The sequence below is a fragment of the Dermacentor silvarum genome, chromosome 2 (genome assembly GCF_013339745.2).
Source record: "Dermacentor silvarum isolate Dsil-2018 chromosome 2, BIME_Dsil_1.4, whole genome shotgun sequence".
Classification (NCBI taxonomy): Eukaryota; Metazoa; Arthropoda; class Arachnida; order Ixodida; family Ixodidae; genus Dermacentor; species Dermacentor silvarum.
Window position 1 is genome coordinate 102,927,909 of NC_051155.1, and position 14,843 is coordinate 102,942,751.

Below are 14,843 nucleotides of genomic sequence, written 5' to 3' on the forward strand. Positions count from 1 at the left end.
GTACTGCAGCTGTGATTGACCATCTTGGAGCCGATTTTTTTATGTTGACGCTTAAATTTAGAAAGAATAATATCAGTGCAGGTACCCCAGGTTGACATTTCAATATATATAACCTCGAGCAAACTATTTTTTTAAATATTCCCAGGGGTTAACCTGTCATGGCGGGCATCGGGCATAGTAGAAGAGAGAGAGCCATGGACATCTACAGACATAATAAAATCTAGCGCCGATACTACAATGATTACGAGCACTAGTGATTACGCTTCTACAACTACAAGCACTACGTCGACTACCGCAAGAACCGCTGCCACTACAACAACAAGTACCACGATGGTCTCTACTTCAACTACAACAGCCACAAATACTTCAACAGCTACGATTACTACCACTACGACAGCGACCACAAGTACTTCAACAACTACCACTACAACGACTTCCACAACTACGACTACTACGACGACCACCACTACATCTACGACAACATGTAAGTGCCCTCTATTGTTTCGAAAAAGTAGTGGCAACAGGGTAAAAGCAGGTAATTTTATGCTGGGGCTCGCAAATAAATATGCAGTTTTAGAATAAGAGGATGAAGACAGCACAGATATGACAAATAAAGCCCCAACCAAACTGATTTCGGAAGTAGCAACTGAAGTGGGCGGCTAGGCACCTAGACCTGAAGTAGATAAGCTCTCCAAAGTAAAAAAAGACCCTAATAAAGAACCTAATAAAGAAACGACAAAGCATGAAAGTGTAACTGAAACGATCAGATAGAATTCACTCCACTGTGAAAGCTGATAAACAAGAAGAAAACAGCGATAACGGAAATTATAACGTCGGAAAGATTGACGAAGCAGTAACAAATGGGGCAGCACGAAATCAGTGAGAAGGAAACTTGGTATATTAAAGCGCAAGATGTATGTTGTGAAAAATTAGCAGGGCAATGTCATCAGCAATTTCGGTGTCACGCTAAAGGTCGCACAGGACTTCTATACTGAGCTGTACAGTACCTAGAGCAGGTGCGCAAATCTGATTGAAAATAGTGATGAGCAGGATAAAGAAACCGCATGTGTAACTAACAATGTAGATAGAAGGGCATTGCAAAATACCTACCAAAAAAAAAAAGCGGCAGAAGAAGATGGAATAACAGTCGGTTTAATCAAATAGAGAGGAGATGGCAACTGCAAAAGCTTCGCACCCTTTATACGCAATGCCTGACAATATCAAGTGTACCAGAACGCTGGATAAGTGCCAACGATGTACTATTGCAGAAGTTTTTAATAAATATACGAATATATAAAATTTGCTCTCTCTACTGCATATAATAATCACCAAGGGAATTCCCGCCACAATCAAGCGCACGTTTACTTCAGTTTGCTAGGAGAACAGGCGGGCTTCAGGAAGGGGTATTCTACAATTGATCCTATCCATTTCATCAGTCTGGTAGTTCAGAAATCTGCGGAGTACAACCAAGCCCTGTATATGGCTTTCATATATTTCAAAAAGGCAATGATTCGGAAGAGATACCGGCAGTCATGGGCGCATTGCATATTCAAAGAGTACGCGAAGCATACGTAGATATAATAGCAAATACTTATAAAACAGCTATCTTAATTCTTCGTAAGAAAAATGAAAAAAAAAAATAGCAATCAGGAAAGGGGCCAGGCAAGCAGATACAGTCTTCCCAATGCTACTCACTGCGCGCTTAGAAGTATTCAAGCTATAATACTGGGAAGAATTAGGAGTGAGGATGAACAGCGTATATCTGAGCAACATGCGGTTCGCAGATGACATTGTCCTGTTCTGCAACAATGGGGATGAATAGCAAAAAATGATTGATTACCATAGACAAGAAAGTGTAAGAGTTGAGTGCCAAAGATAAATCTAATGTTCGATAGCTAGCCAAGTGAGCAATACTTGATGATTGACAGTCAGCCTTGAGAACCTGTGCAAGAGTCAATTAGTCACGGAGGACCCTGATCATGAGAAGTAAATAAAAAGAAGAATAAAAGGGAGCTGGAGCGCATACTGCAGGCATTACCAAATACTGACCGGGAGCTTACGGCTATCCTTGAAACGAAAAGTGTAAAGTCATTCCATTCTATCGGTACTAACATATCGGGCAGCAACTAGCTTAACAAAGAAGCCTGGGAATAACTTAAGAACCGGAGAACGTGCGACGGTACGAAAAATGTTAGGCATGTGCGGGTTAGAGAGAAAACGGGGGTAGCCGATATTGACGTTAAGACGATAAATTGGAGCTCAGCAGGCTATGTAATGCGTAGCGTGAATAATAAGTAGTCTATAATAGTTACATAATGGGTGCCAAAGAGAGTAAATTACGGTCGATGACGCCAAGGAATTAGACGGCGTGATGACGTTGGGAAATTGGCAGGCACAACTTGTAATCAGCCAGTGCATAAGGGTAATTGATTGTCGCTAGGAAAGGTCTTCGTCCTGCAGTAGGCGTAAATATGCGCTGATTGTAATGATGATATTGATACATGCATATTGCCTGTTTCTTGTGGTCGATGTGCGCGGGCGCCCCGACAAAGAAGACAAGCTGCTCTTTGCTCTCGAGCTGTCGGCTGAACTGGCCAGCGTTTCTGTAGTCTTTTTTAAATATACATTATAAATAGTCTCCAGTGCTTAATCCTTCGTTCGCGTAATAATATGATGATGTCGAAGATATTGAGATCATAGCACACGTAATCATTTAGGGCAATGGTATTTTACGGTGCGTTTGGAACAAAGCGACGCGGCTAGTAATAGGCGGCCTGTTTGACGTAAGTTTGACGGTTATGTTCTCCATATCAAATAACGCGAAGGTTTTTATAAACGCTTGCACGTGGTCACTTTTAGCAGCTCAAAAAAGGTAACTCAATTGATGCAGGCGCAAGCGCATATTGCCTCGTATGCTCATATCGAGCTGTTGACTAAAGCTTTGTATCAAGTGAGCAGTAGAAACTGTTGCGGAAATTATGAGGCTGTATGAAAATGCCAGGAATTTATCAGAAGCTGAACGGAGAGAGGGGCTGCTTGGACGGCAATCACTTTTGCTTAACCAGAGTCATTCTCATACTGCGAAAAGAAGAGTTTATTAGTAACCAATCGCTGGGCCTCAGCTGGCTCAGTGCAAACGCAAGGAAAAGAAATGAAAGCCGGCATTTTAAACGCTCACATTTCTTGGTGTTGTGTTTTAATAGTATACTGGGTGGCTCTGAAACCGCGGATGACTGAATTCTTTCCAGCAGGCTATGTTGCAGCCGAAATATGAAGCCTTAGCTATTAGTACAGCTGGAATTAAGACAATGTGACGTCACCTGGCTCTGACATCACTCACAGGTGGAAGACTGCGTAGAGTAGCAAAGCATGTCAGAAAACTTGCTTCCATCTTCCTCGAAGCATTGCAAGCCTTCGAAACGTGGCATCGATAGCAGCAGTACCTTTGTTTTCTCCATTAACCAAGGGATACAACCCCCAGGCAGAATCCACAGTTTAGTAGCTTGAGGGCTTCGAGACGCCTTAAACACAACAAAGGCAAGGCAAGAAACAACTGTCAACCACACATCGAAATATAGAGTAATAGCCGCTGAGGAGATTGCATGTTGGACGAGTTAGTTTTGGTTTGTCCTTGAAAAAAAAAAGTGAACGGGAGGTAGAGCAGGCGAAGAGGAGACAGCGCGATCAAGTGAATTTTTTGTTGAATACAGAAGAATATAGCTATAAGATAATGCCAAACTTATTTGCCATAAACACAAGCGTGAAACGCCAACGAAAGATAGCGCAAAGGCCTTCGATGATGGTTGTCAATGTAACCGACTAAGCGAACGCTTTAAGAGCTATTTGCTTCATTAGAAAACTGATCCGCCCTAAAGCGTGTATTTTGGCAATGAGGACATTTCGGTAGCGTTTGTTATTTCATTGCGTAATTTCGTAAGGAACAGAACCGTTAACCAGAACATCTGTGGCCGTACCGGAGCCTTGTCCGGCAGCTGCCACATAAGGAGAGGCCGGTAAGAGAACAGGAGGGCAGTCCTTGTCCAGCGCTGCAAAGGTGTTGGAATACCTCCTGTGTTCGTGCCGCACACTCTGCACACCGCTCGAAGCTGACTTCCTCGCACCGGTGCTTGGACCGGCCTGCAGCCTCTCCTGCGCACTTTCTCTTCCATAAAGTCACCACAGCCTGATCTTCAGAGCTCTCATAGAGCTTCTGGAGAGGGAGAGAGAGCAACACTTTATTCAGCTCGAATTGCGATGGTATTAAAGAGAGAGTCCCTCCGTCCAGGGCCTCTCTGCCGTCTTATGGCATCCCGGCATCGTGCAAAGTCCAGACGGCACTTCCAGCAATTCAAGAAAAGGCTCTTTTTCTTACGGTCCACTATCATGACGTTTCAGACCCGTTTAAGTGGCGGTTGCCAGGAACCGCTGATCTTCTGCCGATGAATCACAGTAGGTTACCGGGCTTTCGTGCTGCCTCTTGGGGCCTGCATTGAACTGCAGCCTGCGGGAAGGTGCTGCCAATGGCCAATCTTTTATTTTCTCCGCTTCCCTCCCCCTATAATCTCATCATTGGCGCTGAGCCGCGCAATCCCAATCATCTCTTCTGAAGCTCTACCAAGCACTTTTTGTTGGATATCTCCGCTAGAGCGCGCCTGTACTTTCTCGGATTAGTGCATCTGCCGTCCGCACACTTGAAGGAGCTCAGGCTCGCGCACTAAGAATTTGTCTAGGATTACGACGATGTACTTCCACATGGGACACTATTGCAGAGGCAATCGCATGCCCAGCTCCAGTTTATCTGCAACATGAGCCAATGCGAGTGCATTTAAGGCTACTAACTAGGCATAGGGATCATCCACTGACAAATGTCGCAAGCATACGGCCTCATGCCGCCTACTCAGAAGCCGTATTGTCGCAACGAGATCTACTGCCGTCGGACTTCGCACCGCATAACATACCGGAAGTTCCACTCTGGATGATGGCAAAGCCGACGGTGAAAATATGAATCCCCGGAATAACAAAAAAGTCGAAAATGCCGCTTGCGGGTCTCAAACATTTCACGTTATCCTACATTGCTTACAAGTACGGATATACCCAACATGTTTTTGCAGATGGTTCTGTTACACAGACCTCTTCCGCGGCAGCTTGCGCGGTACCCACAATGGGGATTACGCAGTGGTTCAAGAAAGGACACAAAACATCGTCTACAGCAGCCTAGTTGACCGGAGTTCGAGGAGCAGTCCGCTGCATACTGCAACAAATCCTCGCTAACTGGACACTGTTCTGCGACTCAAAACTGGCGCGGCAACTCTTAAACAATTATATGAATCACAAAAGCGCATATAGTCCTCTAATTTTACGACATCATGGCTCTGCTTACTGAGGCGTTTCAATTCGGGCATACAATTGCGCTGCCGTGGATTCCCAGCCACTGTGGAATAGCCGGAAATGAGCAGGTTGACACGGAAGCAAGAATGGCGCACACTGACAAGAAGATTATAAAACTTACCTTTTACCGTTATGACATCAATGCCATCAGTGCACTTACAGGCGTACGCGGACGACACCATTGTGCTGCTGTCTGCCACCTCGCGCCTGCAGCTGCAGGGTCTGGCAGAATCTGTCTTATCCTTGATTTGCAATTGGGCCCGGCAAAACAAGGTCAAAATTAGTCAGTCAAAATCTTTCTTTGTCTTCTTCAACAATTGGCATATTGGCACTTCCAAGAGGCGTCCGTCTATTCGTCTAGACGGCGCTTTTCTAAAACATCAAGATCACATTAAACTTCTCGGCGTGGTCTTTGGTGATAAGCTTAATTTTCACGCCCATGTTGACTTTATCAAGACTAAAGCCGAGGTATTGGTTACTCGCTTGGTGAATTTCGTACGTCTGCACTACAGGCTACGTCCCGCCCTTTTACGACGCCTTTATAGACAGGTTCTGCTCCCTGCTGTTGCATACGCATCGCCGGTGTGGTGGCCCGCTTTCCCTACCTCGCACCTCACTGCCCGTGTACAGTCGGTTCAGCGCTCGCTTCTGGTGGCGTTGACGGGCGCCTTCCACACAACTCGTACGTCGGCATTGCAGATCCTGGCCAACTGCCCACCACTCCCATTGGAGCTGGATCGCCTCAATGCCGAATTCTCACTATTCGTGTTGCGCCAGGTGACTCATTTCGCCAACGAGTCGTTTGACCCCCGCAACTTGGAACGCCCATTCGACCCGTGGTCGCGCCATCCGCGGGAGCTGTGCCGATTCCGGTTCTACCGATTAACGCCCCAACAGGCCTCACGTGTGTGTGCCACACCTGCGTACCACGTGTTCACGGACGGTTCATATACGAGCGTGTCTGCGGGCGCCGCTTTCGTGGCTTTTAACCCACGTGGTCGTCTATGCGCTGTCCGCAAATTCAAGGTTATAAACGCGTCAGGCGCCTACAGCGCGGAGGTAGTCGCCTTCACTGAGGCGCTTCATTACCTCACCACGCTGCAAACATCCACGCCGGTGCACATATACACGGATTGCCTTTCTTTACTCCTTGCCCTCTCAAACATCCGTGACGTTGACGCTCGTGTTGTCTACTGCAAGCGCGCGTTAGCGTCGCAGAGCGCTGCCGGGCGCCATGTCTACTTGTACCACGTCCCAGGTCACCGCGGCGTCCTCGGAAACGAGCTCGCGGATTCCGCTGCTTCTTCAGCGGCCACCACGGGTCTTTTGAGGGAAGTTCGGATGTCAGTACGTTCGGTCAGAGCGCGTCTCCATCGCTTGTCCCAGAATGTATGGCACGGCGCCTGGCAACGCGAGGGCGCAGGCACATCCCTGTATCAATGGCTCCCCAGCGTTCACGATATCCCTGAGTGGTGTCCTCCTCACCGCTCGCTGGTGCATCTCCTCACGGGTCACGGGCATTTTGTGCCCTACCTATTCCGTTTCTGTCTGCACGCCAATAATCTATGCGCGTGTGGGACGCAGTGTGAGGACTTATCCCACTACTTGCTGGCTTGTCCTCACACCGCACAGATTGTTGCTGAATTGCGTGGTGCGGTTCGGGTTGCTTCCATCACCCCACCTACTTACCGACTTTTACTGCGCTCGAGGAAATCCCGCGCATTACTTATTCGCCTTTCTGTTCTTATAGCTCGGTCAGTCCCCACTTCACCTCCCGCGCCTGCTGTTTTGCCCGACGCCTTTTAATTTTTTTGTCTTTCACTTTCCTCTTCATGCTTTCACATATTACTTTTGCATGGCTGTTTCTGGCCATCGCCACTGTTTATGCCAACTATGGCGGGGGCAACCCCGTGGCCGATGCCTTAAGCTGCATGCGTCATCGTCATCGTTTACGGTTCCCCCTTTCTACCCTCTTCCTGTGTTTCCTTTTCCTGTCTGTCATATTTCTTGCGTTTCTCTCTTGGTCTTTCCCTTTTCTCCTGTTTTTCTCTTCTTTTTCTATTTCGTCCTGCAGCCACCCGTGTGCCGCAGAGCCGCCCACCATCAACTGGCCGCCTCTTGCGGTTCCTGGCATCAGCAAGGCGCTGCCCCACGCGCGGCATTTCATGTGTCTTAATAAATGGGGTCGGGCGGTTTCCGTGGATCACTGCCGGGGACCTTTTTTTTTTCCGTCTCTTTTTACCATGTATTCACTGAGCACTGGCACTTTGCCTTTCATAATCGACTGCTTTGTCTCCGAGACCATTTTTTTTTCTCTTTTAATTGACTTTCTTTAAATCTCTGTTTGGGTTGCTTCTGTAACCCCTTTTCATTTATTCCCTATTGGACTTATACCTGCCATACCTCTTTGGTGGTGCGGGTTTGCCCCTTTTTATTTATTTATTGTTTTTCCAACTCCGGGGCAAAGAAAAAGCCATCAAAACGTCTATGGCGCGACAATGGGACAACCCCGAATATCGGCAGAGCGCCTCCATAGACTTGACGCCAGTTTGCGATTCCGACTGCCACTTCGGATGCGGAGAGGCCAGGAATCACTAATCCATCGATTACAGCTTGGGGTGGCGTACACTCGCAAATACCTTCACAAGAGCGGAAGAGAACGGGACCCTGATTGCAGCGGCTGTCACACTCCCGAGACAATGGACCACATACCTTGCTTGTTCCCTCAATACGCGGCCGAGCGAAGGACACTAAAGCGTAGTTTTGACTGTTTGGACTCCCGCCCCTTTTCGGAAGCAAAGGTTTTAGGCGCGTGGAGAAGAGTTGGTCATGCCCAGCGCACCATCAGATAAGTTTTGAACTTTATGTGTCAGACGGGCTTAGACGGTTGTCTCTAGGACCTGTGAAGTCAGGACTTGAGAAGTGAAGAAAGTGCGAAATGTGTTTGTGCGATGACGTTTTGTGTGGACAACACTGCTCTTGCATGTAGAGTGCGAAAAGTGCACAACCGTGTATTGGATAACGTGTGTAAATAGTAGCTCATTGTGCGATATCATAATCACCTGCGACCTACCTCTCCCTGCATCTCCCACTTCCCCTTACCTCAGTGAGGAGTAGCAGGCTAGAGACATCATCTCCAGGCCGACGTCTCCTTCCTTCTCTTCGTTAAAATCTACTCCTCCTATCTATAGCAGAAATCGCCCTTCTTTCCTCTATGCAACCTCTCTCTCAACCTTCAGAAGATTCAGATGCCCGTGCGACAGTGCGACAAAGCGACAGTATGTGCTGAGTGGCCCGACGTTTCGCTTGCATGCCCAACGATATCGTGAAGGTATATCTTCAACGGAGCGAAGTTCGGTACATACGCATTGCCGCTCCATTGCCTGTCTTCATAACTTCCATAATACCCTGGAACATGAAATTAAATTTAATTAAATTGTATTTTACCGTAGCAAATGCTATATATAGAACTCCGAGGTTTTTGCAAACTACGTTCGCAGCGAAGAAATTTTTAAAAAATCTGATATGCTTCCTGTTGGCGGCAAAAGCGCCGCGACAATCAGGTCTCCAGTCAGCCTCGCCAGTCTGACCTCCAACCACCAACCACCGAGTACAAAAACAAGCGAAAGAGCCAGGGGCAGCTGTCTACATAAAAATTCAGTTTAATCCGGAGGCGCACCATTGAAAGCAATAGCTGTTTGCGCTTGAGCTCCTGTCACGGTGTTCTCCCCATACGCGGAGGTGACATGGTGCGACGAAACACGTGCAGCAGCTGCTACGCAATAAGGATAGTGCCCCGGCAGATGCCAGGAGTGTCACTGTGCTGGTGCGGTGGGGAAAGCTGGTAACGGCGTTCCCTGCGTGTCACTTCAATGGCGCGCGAGCCCAACAAAAAACCGTCGGCGTATGTCAGCGCCCAATGAAAAGACTGGATAGATTTAAATTTATGTTTAGTGTCCTCTCCGCTCAGACCAGTGCACGCATCGAGGTGTGGTATTCACGCATCTCCGCAGCAGCAACAGTTATCCACAAGAAATGCGCGAGATGAGTCGCCGAGCACTCCCTATCGGTGTGCTCGGCGATGCCAAATTCAAAGGGTACTGCTGGCAAAGAATCGAACATCTTAAAAAAGCATTTATCGATTAGGAGTTGATGGACATTTGAAAGATCCGGAGCAGGTGAAATATTTTTTTGCAGGAGTTCTTCAAAACAATGAAACTACGAGAGAACCTACAGCTTTAATACCATAGTGCTTATACTTTCCTAAGACGTTACCAAAACCATTTTTTAATCATTTATCGAAATCGCAATTGCTAACTGCGCTTTCGATTGTATAAGACACTCGAGACGCATTCGCGCCGTCGCCGTCGTTGCGATGTCCCGCTTGCGGACGCCGTGTGTGCGGTTTGTGCGCAGAGCGTTAGAAGGTCTTCATGAAGACGGAGTGCGTTTGGCTGCAAAAAAAAAAAAAACGACGAAGCGCAATCCACCCATGGTCAAGATTCCACTCAATCCACTCCGTGGTGGAGCTAGGACAGCGTTCCGCCTTCCACTATCGGCGTAGGCGTTGTGCTTGCACAGTGCACTTTACCGATACTGCTGAGGTGCTGTGTGTGTGTTCACTGGTCATAGGAGAACGGACTGTAAAACTCAAGCTAACGTTATTGAATATTTGCTGAGCGCTGAATAATTTCGACGGTGTCCTGTCGGTCTCATCGAGGTGCAATGCTTGCATCGACAATGGCGGTGCTCCTCGTTGCGCCAGCATTGTAAGACCTCAGGTAGCCACCGAGGGGGTGTTCTTTCCACCCAGCAGCTGTTGCCTTGCGCGAAGAGTCACGTCAACATGATGCACCCGCGTTTAGTTGGAACATCGTCCTAGGAATTCAAGCCCATCGCTCAGCCAGGCTGTCGCTGTCAATGTATCGCCCTTCGGGGGAAACGGACACTTTTTTTAATGCGATTACCATTCCTTACCCACTCCAGGCCACTTTGCGTCTCTATATCCGTCTAGTCTCTTCCGCCGGCCCAGTGGCCCAAGTTTACTAACTGGGACCACTAAGTCTGCGCTCGCCGGACACGACGCCGTCGTGCTCGTTCCATGGTTGTCATTCCAGCTTCATCATCCATCTGACGTCATGCCGTCATCGGCACGCCGTCGTCGGCATCCCTTGTCATCGTGCAGCCGTCATCATATTGTATTTGTCGTTTCATGACAGTCATTCCACCTTTGTAATTTTAGCGCCTTAAAGCAGCGATAATCAGTGAGACCGGTAGAAGTACTCTCAGGCGCACTAAGCACTCTCCTGTGCAAGAGTCGTCCAATGCGATGTTCCCTTCAGGAGGACGCACGACCGTATTAAAGGGTTCCCGCGCGATATAGTTAAAAATGTGGGAGGCTGTACGTATAAGTATGACAATGGTAAAATTGTCTCCTCTCGATTTATTGCCACAGAGCGCACAGAGGTATCCCCAAGCGAACTTCAGCAAAATGGATTGCCAAAATACTCGAGGGAAAAAAATCACCTGACAGTGATCCACTACGACGTTAGTGTGTTGGGAATCCCGGTTCACTGACTATGGCGCATATTTACGAAAATTCTTATCTTAGCAATATTCGCGAAATAAAATGTCATCATTGTGATGCTCAACACATTGATAGCAAAGGCGTCCTACCAATGGCAAGCAACACTTAGGGAAGAAAAGATTTCTGAATTTGACCTTACATTCGCAAGTTAATCGAGTGCTAGACAGCATCGTAAGAATAGCAGCCTGCCAATCGTGATAGCGAAAACATAAGTGACGATGGTCAGTGAGTGACAAACAGCTGTTACCAAGAAACATTTTTCGGCCCTTGTCAGTGCGGACACTTGCCTGTCAACAAAAGTTGTTTCGCATGCATTTTTCATACTAGATACCGAAGTAAGGTTGCAATGACAACATTCACGATCTACACTGCACTATGAAATCCACTCGAATATCCAAGTAGAGTTCTTTTGTCACATTGGTTTACATCTATTGATCAAGCCTAATAGTTCTCTTCAACGTTTTCTTTCAGATCGACCTATGAACCCAGGCTACTTGCGAAGGGGTAAGGCGTTATTCTTTCAAACCCTAGCTTTAGAAATGTTCAGTTCATGCGACCAATAAACAACGCGACTACAAAACCGAAATGATAAAAAGGGACAATTATAAAACTAAACTTCTACACGTCCTTTGGCAAACATTCGAACCTAGATAGTTGCTGCATTAATTTGTGAACCTAAGTGACATTGAAATTACACATTAAGAGCACTGTGGCGCTTTCGTGCGACTAAAGCAAGATATATAGTGGTTCTCTTGGCGAACTCGATTTCTAGCCGAGTTGCAGTGTGCTTGCTTCTACTGTGTTAGTGGTCTTTAGGGCTGATATGATTTTAATGCATTTACAAATGGCCGCATGTTGCACCTGCAATTGCTGCATTGATTTGTCTCCCAGATTTACGCATCTGCATGCTTTTAAAGATGGTTATTACTGGGGTATTTCTCAGCTTTTGCATGATTACAACTTCTGTCACAATTCACCACTACTACTCATCGCACACCCCAGTTGTGATAAAGTTGTCCTAAAAGCATTTTGCCCGTTGGATCCTTGAATTATGCCTTGAAAGCAGCTTGATTTAAACCTTTAGTTTGATGGCAAAGTGAATATGAACGCAGCACACGTAGAGTGCGTTACATTTTGTATCTCGCCGCGCTGGCGTTGGCCGCAGGAACGCAACCATTTGCTCGACGAGCAATGACTCACAGAAGCTATCTTTTGTCTTGTTTACTCAATGATAACACCACTTCTCATTGTGGGAAGGGGAGATGTTGACAGAGCTTCAAAAAGCGCATTCACGAGAGCCCACGCAAGACTGAGCGATGACGCCAAATTTAGCGTTAGTGTGCTGTTAGAATGTAAGCACTTAAAAATTACAGCAAAAGTACTCCTGCCTATTCGAAGGCTGCTTACCACTGCCAGCTAAAAGCATTAATTGGTCACTTTCTAAGCATGTGCATCTCTCAACATTGCTCTGCACAAGGCCGGGACAATGGAACAATTTTATTGCAGTGCTTGCATTCGCACTTCATCAGTGGTTTTATTATGCCCCAGCCCACGTTATCAAAGGGACTGACCGGTCGTGAACGATAGGTAGCAAGAAAAGAATACACTCAAGCGAAAAAAATTATCTACATTATACTCGCAGGGAATGTAGCCAAATGCATTGTAATATGCTGCACCTCGCCGCACACTCCATGATTGTCACTACTCACGAGCGTGCGCTGCAATACCTTGGATGGCTGCCAGACGCTCACGTGCACAGCTTACATAAAATAATTCTGCCTTCGACATAACTGGTAAAATGGGAAGCAAGCATTCTGTGTCTTAGTTTCCGATAGTGACGATAACAAGACGACCAGTTGGGCCTCCATTTTACTGAATTCAACCTAATTGTAGTATATTTTTGAAGCGTGTATTTAAATATTTGTACACTCGGGAAGTTTAATATTTGACATTGTTCTCGCTACATACAAGGAGCCTGCAGGAACACGAATATTAGCGCCAGGAAAGCCGTATTTTTCTTATGCAAGGAATAATCTTAACGCGAAATAATCCAAAACTAACGGATGGATTCATCCTTGCGTGAGAACGTCGTGTGGAAAAAGTATGACACCCTTGTGTAGTATGCAATCATGTGTCTCTATATAGCCTTTAGTGTGAAGTGTAAAGCTGTGCGATAATATGCACCGGTGCTACTGTTTCACTCTAGTGACCAGGGGTGCTATGCAGGATGCGCCGAGTTTGGCGAAACTCGGGATCTTCACGCGCTCTGGCGATGCTCCAAGATGAAAGAACTGATGGTAACAAGACAAAGTTCGTCCGTCGGCACGCTTCCAGTTTCATTGGTTTATCTAGATTCACTCTGGGTGGCTATCATCCCTTGGGCGTTGCCATATGGGAGGTCGACAAACTGGGGCTCACGTGATCATACGGTCGCTGCATGGTCGTGCCTTCTTTCACTTGTTTATCGTTCCATCGAGTGCATTACAGGCACAAGCAAGTTATAAAATAAATGCATTTATTACAATTATATTAGTCACATTAACGTGGGTTGTACGCATTATAAAGTTAAACAAAATGTACACTGAATGTGTATTAGACTAATTTATAGTTTCATACGTTTTGCGTTATACCACGAGGGGACGCTCGCGATCCTCTTTTTTTCTCAGGAGTCGATTGGCGCGGCTCGCTACGTGCTTGCTCTAGCATTTCCGAGCACCGATTGGTGTGCACTTGGTTTTCTCACTGGCCTTTCAAGAGATCGCTCATTGCTCCTTCTCTTTCCTCTGGATTGGATTGGTGCGGCTCGCTACGTGTTTGCGCTCCCATTTCCGAGCACAGATTGGTGTACGCCTGGTTTTCACACTAGGTTTTTAACAGATCGCTCGTTGCTCGCGCTAAAGTAAGGCTGCGAGACGTAGTGAGTGTCGGGTATAGGCACATAAGTTGTTTGCCGCGCGCTTACTGTGTAAGCACTCAGGAATGCCGGAAAGCACTTATACAAGGGTCAGAAAAGTACGCTTTATTTTCTTCTACGTTGCGATGCACCTTCATAAGGCAAGCGTCGAGCGATGGCATCTAACAACCGCAAGAAATGGTCTTTGCAGTGCACGTGGCCGTTGAGTGCCACCACATCCATCCCAGGTGGGACTCCAGCATCGGTGCAGTTACCCTGTACCCATTGCTGACGAGGTGGCGCCTCACTTTTTGACAATAACTTTATATTTTTTGCGTGTGAACGCCTGTGATAGGGTCCACGAACTTCACGCTGTGGTTGAATATCTCCCAATGCAGATTGAGGCATAGCCCCATTAGCATCCACTAAATTTGGGATATATTTGTATGCGGCCAATTCATCACTAAATATGAATAATGGTCCCTGGTTGAACATTGGCTGCAATAGGGGCGCCTAGCGTCGCCGCCTTTCGTCGGTCGACCTTGAAAGTCGCAGCCCCCTCTGGTGGCGCAGAACATACCGAAGACCCATGGGCCACCATCTTTAACACCGCCGTAATTTTGGCGGCCTCGATTGTACTTTTGCTCGCCGCGAAGAAGGCGCTCGCCAATTTGCGCTGTCTACCCGGGGCCACCGAGTAGACGTCGCGCCAGCAGATCGTCCCTCGCGACCTTACGGGGGTAGTTCCTGCAGTCGGCGATAGCGTGCTCCGATAGAGGAAACAAGTCGCCGCATCGCCTTCAACAGCCATATCTCTACGCTTTTGCTCACGCAGTACGTGAGCCAAATCATTTGCCGCCTGGAGAGGTGGTCGTTAGGACGGCCGAAGTGGTCCGTGCTGGCGAAGTAACTTCCTTCGCCTCCCTGCCCGTGCAGTGCAGCGGTACCATGTAACTGCGAAAACTGATTTCGGCA

At 47.3% G+C, this 14,843-nt stretch overlaps 1 protein-coding gene across 5 annotated transcripts in view; it reads left to right on the top strand.

Moving 5' to 3' along the window:
- Nucleotides 1–268: 268 nt before the first annotated feature.
- LOC119440262 (uncharacterized) overlaps nt 269–14,843 on the top strand; it is a 144,282-nt gene continuing 129,707 nt past the window's right edge. For 3 of the 5 annotated variants that reach the window (XM_049661501.1, XM_049661502.1, XM_049661503.1), the window contains exons 1-2: nt 269–484; nt 11,447–11,479. In XM_049661501.1, coding sequence (XP_049517458.1) covers nt 331–484; nt 11,447–11,479 — 187 coding nt within the window. In that variant the 5' untranslated portion in view covers nt 269–330. The remainder of the gene's footprint in view (nt 485–11,446; nt 11,480–14,843) is intronic. The other 2 variants (XM_037705187.2, XM_049661504.1) reach the window with 1 other exon arrangement.